The following is a 3,278-nucleotide window of genomic DNA, read 5'->3' on the forward strand; positions in this document are numbered from 1 at the left end:
CTCCTCCGAGAGCATTTAGCAGCAGCAACTCAAGTTTTAGAGGAAAATCATTGTTGATGTTGCTGCTTCGTGCACTTCTGCTGCAAGCCCACAGACCACAGCTACACACACACACACACACACACACACACACACATAGACAATGAGGGCTATATATATGGACCAACAGGTAAACGAGCATCAGTAATTAGACAAAACGACTCGACCAACTTTGAGCCAATTGAAGCTACGAGCAAGAAACGCTATGCCTTCCCACTTTGTTACCATTTGTCTACTGGTCTTACTGGGAGCTGTGATGACTCTTGGGGCTCCATGCCAGTACATCTCTAAGAACCTGAAGCAGAATCACGACAGCGTTGCACGTGGGCTGGTAAGTTGGCATCCCGCAGGGCACCTCTTTCGCTCCTTGTTGTTTAGCGTGTAGCTAATGCGTAAAACTATGCTATGGAATATGCTTTAAAAGCTTCTACTTGACAGTTTTAATTGCCTTCGCTGACACCTCAAGATGCTACATGCTACGTCATGATAGCATCATTTACACCACTTTATCTAGATTGTATAGCTTCGTCAGCGTAACATCACGACTACAGGAGACCAACACTGTCACAGATCTAAGTCACACAGTTGACACATCATTAATAAGACAAATGACATTAAAATAACACATTAGAATTGATGTTTTAAACATGTTTAGTATAATTAGATTATAATATTTGATAATAAATACGATTTAATCATTCTAATTGTGTGGTTCAGAAACTGACGCAGGTGGACCTCATCACCGATCCGCTCTTCATCTCCAACAACTCCTGTCAGGTAAAAATCCCTCATTGTTTATGGGGACTATTAATCTGGGTTAATCTCTAAGGGAACAAGGATGGAACCTTGAGGAACTCCACCGCTGCCTGTGGGTTCGTTAACTAAAACGTCTTTTTCATTCATTTATTACCTTTAGCGGTACAATGACGTGCGGCTGATGAGCGCCACCCTGGAGGTCTACGCTCACATTTTCTCCAGCATTCTGCAGCAGAACCAGCAGCCGGACCAGACCGACACGCTGCTGGACCAGGTGCCCGAGTCCCAGCGGTCCAGTTTGGAGGACAAGCTCCGAGCTCTGCAGCAGATGATGGAGCATTTGAAGAGACACCTGAGGCAGGTGAACCAGGAGCGGGAGGAGGTGATGGTCAAGCTGAAGGCCATTAAGGTGAGAACCACTAACATTAGCATGCCTGCTCAGGCTGACTCCTATTAGCATCACGTTTACCTTTTACTCCTTTTCTATCTCTGAACCAAAGCTGATTTTTTTTAACTTAATCTAAAATTCTGCTGTGTTCCTCATCAGCCAAGTCTTAAGAGACATTCAGGCAACATCAGGGGAAACACGCTCGTCTCAGCGAGATCCTCATAAAAAGACGAGGATCAATAAAGCCAGATGCTGATTATCAGCTAAAAACCAGCTACAAATTAAAATTAAAATCTGATCAGATCAGCTAAAATCATGTTCAAATAAGATAATATGTGCTTAGCTAAAAAAAAAAAAGCTAAAAAATAATTGTAATTCAGCTAGTAATCAGGTACAATCACGTCATAATAAGTTATCTTCAGATAAAATGCTTATACGAATTTTAAATGATCTAAAATCAGTTAATAATCAGTTAAACAAAACCAACAATCATGCCAAAACAGGTTATTTAAAACCAGCTAGTAATCAAATAAAATGAGCTAATAATCCGCTAAAATACCTATTAATAAGCTACAATCAGCCAAATATGCTAATAATGATCTTAAATCATCTCAAATCAGAGAATAAACAGATAAAATCAGGTTTAAAAAAATCAGTTAATAAGTGGCTAAGATGGGCCAATAAAGGTAGGTAACGTTTCTAAGCAGCTAAACTCAGCTAATATCAGCTAAACTCAGCCAAACTCAGCTAATATCAGCTAAACTCAGCTAATATCAGCTAAACTCAGCTAAACTCAGCTAAACTCAGCCAAACTCAGCTAAACTCAGCTAAACTCAGCCAAACTCAGCTAAACTCAGCTAAACTCAGCTAATATCAGCTAAACTCAGCCAAACTCAGCTAAACTCAGCTAAACTCAGCTAATATCAGCTAAACTTAGCTAAACTCAGCCAAACTCAGCTAAACTCAGCCAAACTCAGCTAATATCAGCTAAACTCAGCTAATATCAGCCAAACTCAGCTAAACTCAGCTAATATCAGCTAAACTCAGCCAAACTCAGCTAATATCAGCTAAACTCAGCTAAACTCAGCCAAACTCAGCTAATATCAGCCAAACTCAGCTAATATCAGCCACCCTCAGCTAAACTCAGCTAAACTCAGCCAAACTCAGCTAATATCAGCTAAACTCAGCTAAACTCAGCTAAACTCAGCTAACATCAGCTAACATCAGCTAAAGCCTAGCGTCTTAAGTGTTTTTGTGATGTATCTGCAGGTGGACGACATCATGGTCCAGAGAAGAGCTCTGGCTGAGTTCAAAGAGATCTTCCAGGCCGCTTCTTTGATTGGCAGCTGTGGCTCCGCCCACTGTTCATCCTCGGAGTGATGCCCAGTCAGCGCCACATTGCTCTCGTAGTCCTTTAAGGTCATTTCTTATTCTTTATTTAAAATAACTTAAGGTTTTCACAATGTCACAACACGTTTACAGTCAGCATATTTATTTATTTAAGGTTCACTTAGCTTATTTCTAAACCCACAGTTTTCCCCATCTAAATGTATTTTATTTATAATTAACTTATTTGATTTTTTAAAATTATTTTGTTGATTTCAATAATGATAATAATAAAAAAAATGATCAGCATCAAAAACGTTTGTCTTATTTCAGCCAGTCCAAACTATAAAAACTGAATCAGCGGAAGAGCCAAAAACACTTTTGATACCTTTTGCATTGTGAATGTTTCATGACTAAAACAAAAATGAAACTTCTTTTTTCTGTGAGGTATTTGGGATTTTACCCAACACGAGAATGCCCCCCTGATGATGTCATCAAAGGGCGACAGGCGGAATGACATCACCAGTTCATTTTCCATATCAAATTCTATTCACATCTAAATTTATGGAAATCAGCTCAAAGCTCCAATATTAGCATCCATAATATTGATAGCATTAATATAAATCATAAATCATATAGATCCTAAACACTCTCTCACATGGCTGGTTGGCTTGACCTTCGTGGGGACGGAAGGTTTCGTGCTCCCACTTATGTCAGCCGGGGAAAACAGTTCTGGTTCTGCTCCAAAGTTTAGAAACTCTGAGTCACC

The 3,278-nt window shown here is 39.7% G+C and overlaps 1 protein-coding gene across 1 annotated transcript; it reads left to right on the forward strand.

The window, feature by feature from the left end:
• On the forward strand, positions 1-3,278 carry LOC115246621 (uncharacterized). Its single transcript, XM_029825554.1, has 4 exons — positions 1-370; positions 757-816; positions 956-1,204; positions 2,453-3,278. The coding sequence occupies exons 1-4, from the start codon at positions 245-247 to the stop codon at positions 2,561-2,563; spliced, it is 546 nt and encodes a 181-aa protein (XP_029681414.1). The 5' UTR covers positions 1-244; the 3' UTR covers positions 2,564-3,278.

The sequence above is a fragment of the Takifugu rubripes genome, chromosome 18 (assembly GCF_901000725.2).
Source record: "Takifugu rubripes chromosome 18, fTakRub1.2, whole genome shotgun sequence".
Classification (NCBI taxonomy): domain Eukaryota; kingdom Metazoa; phylum Chordata; class Actinopteri; order Tetraodontiformes; family Tetraodontidae; genus Takifugu; species Takifugu rubripes.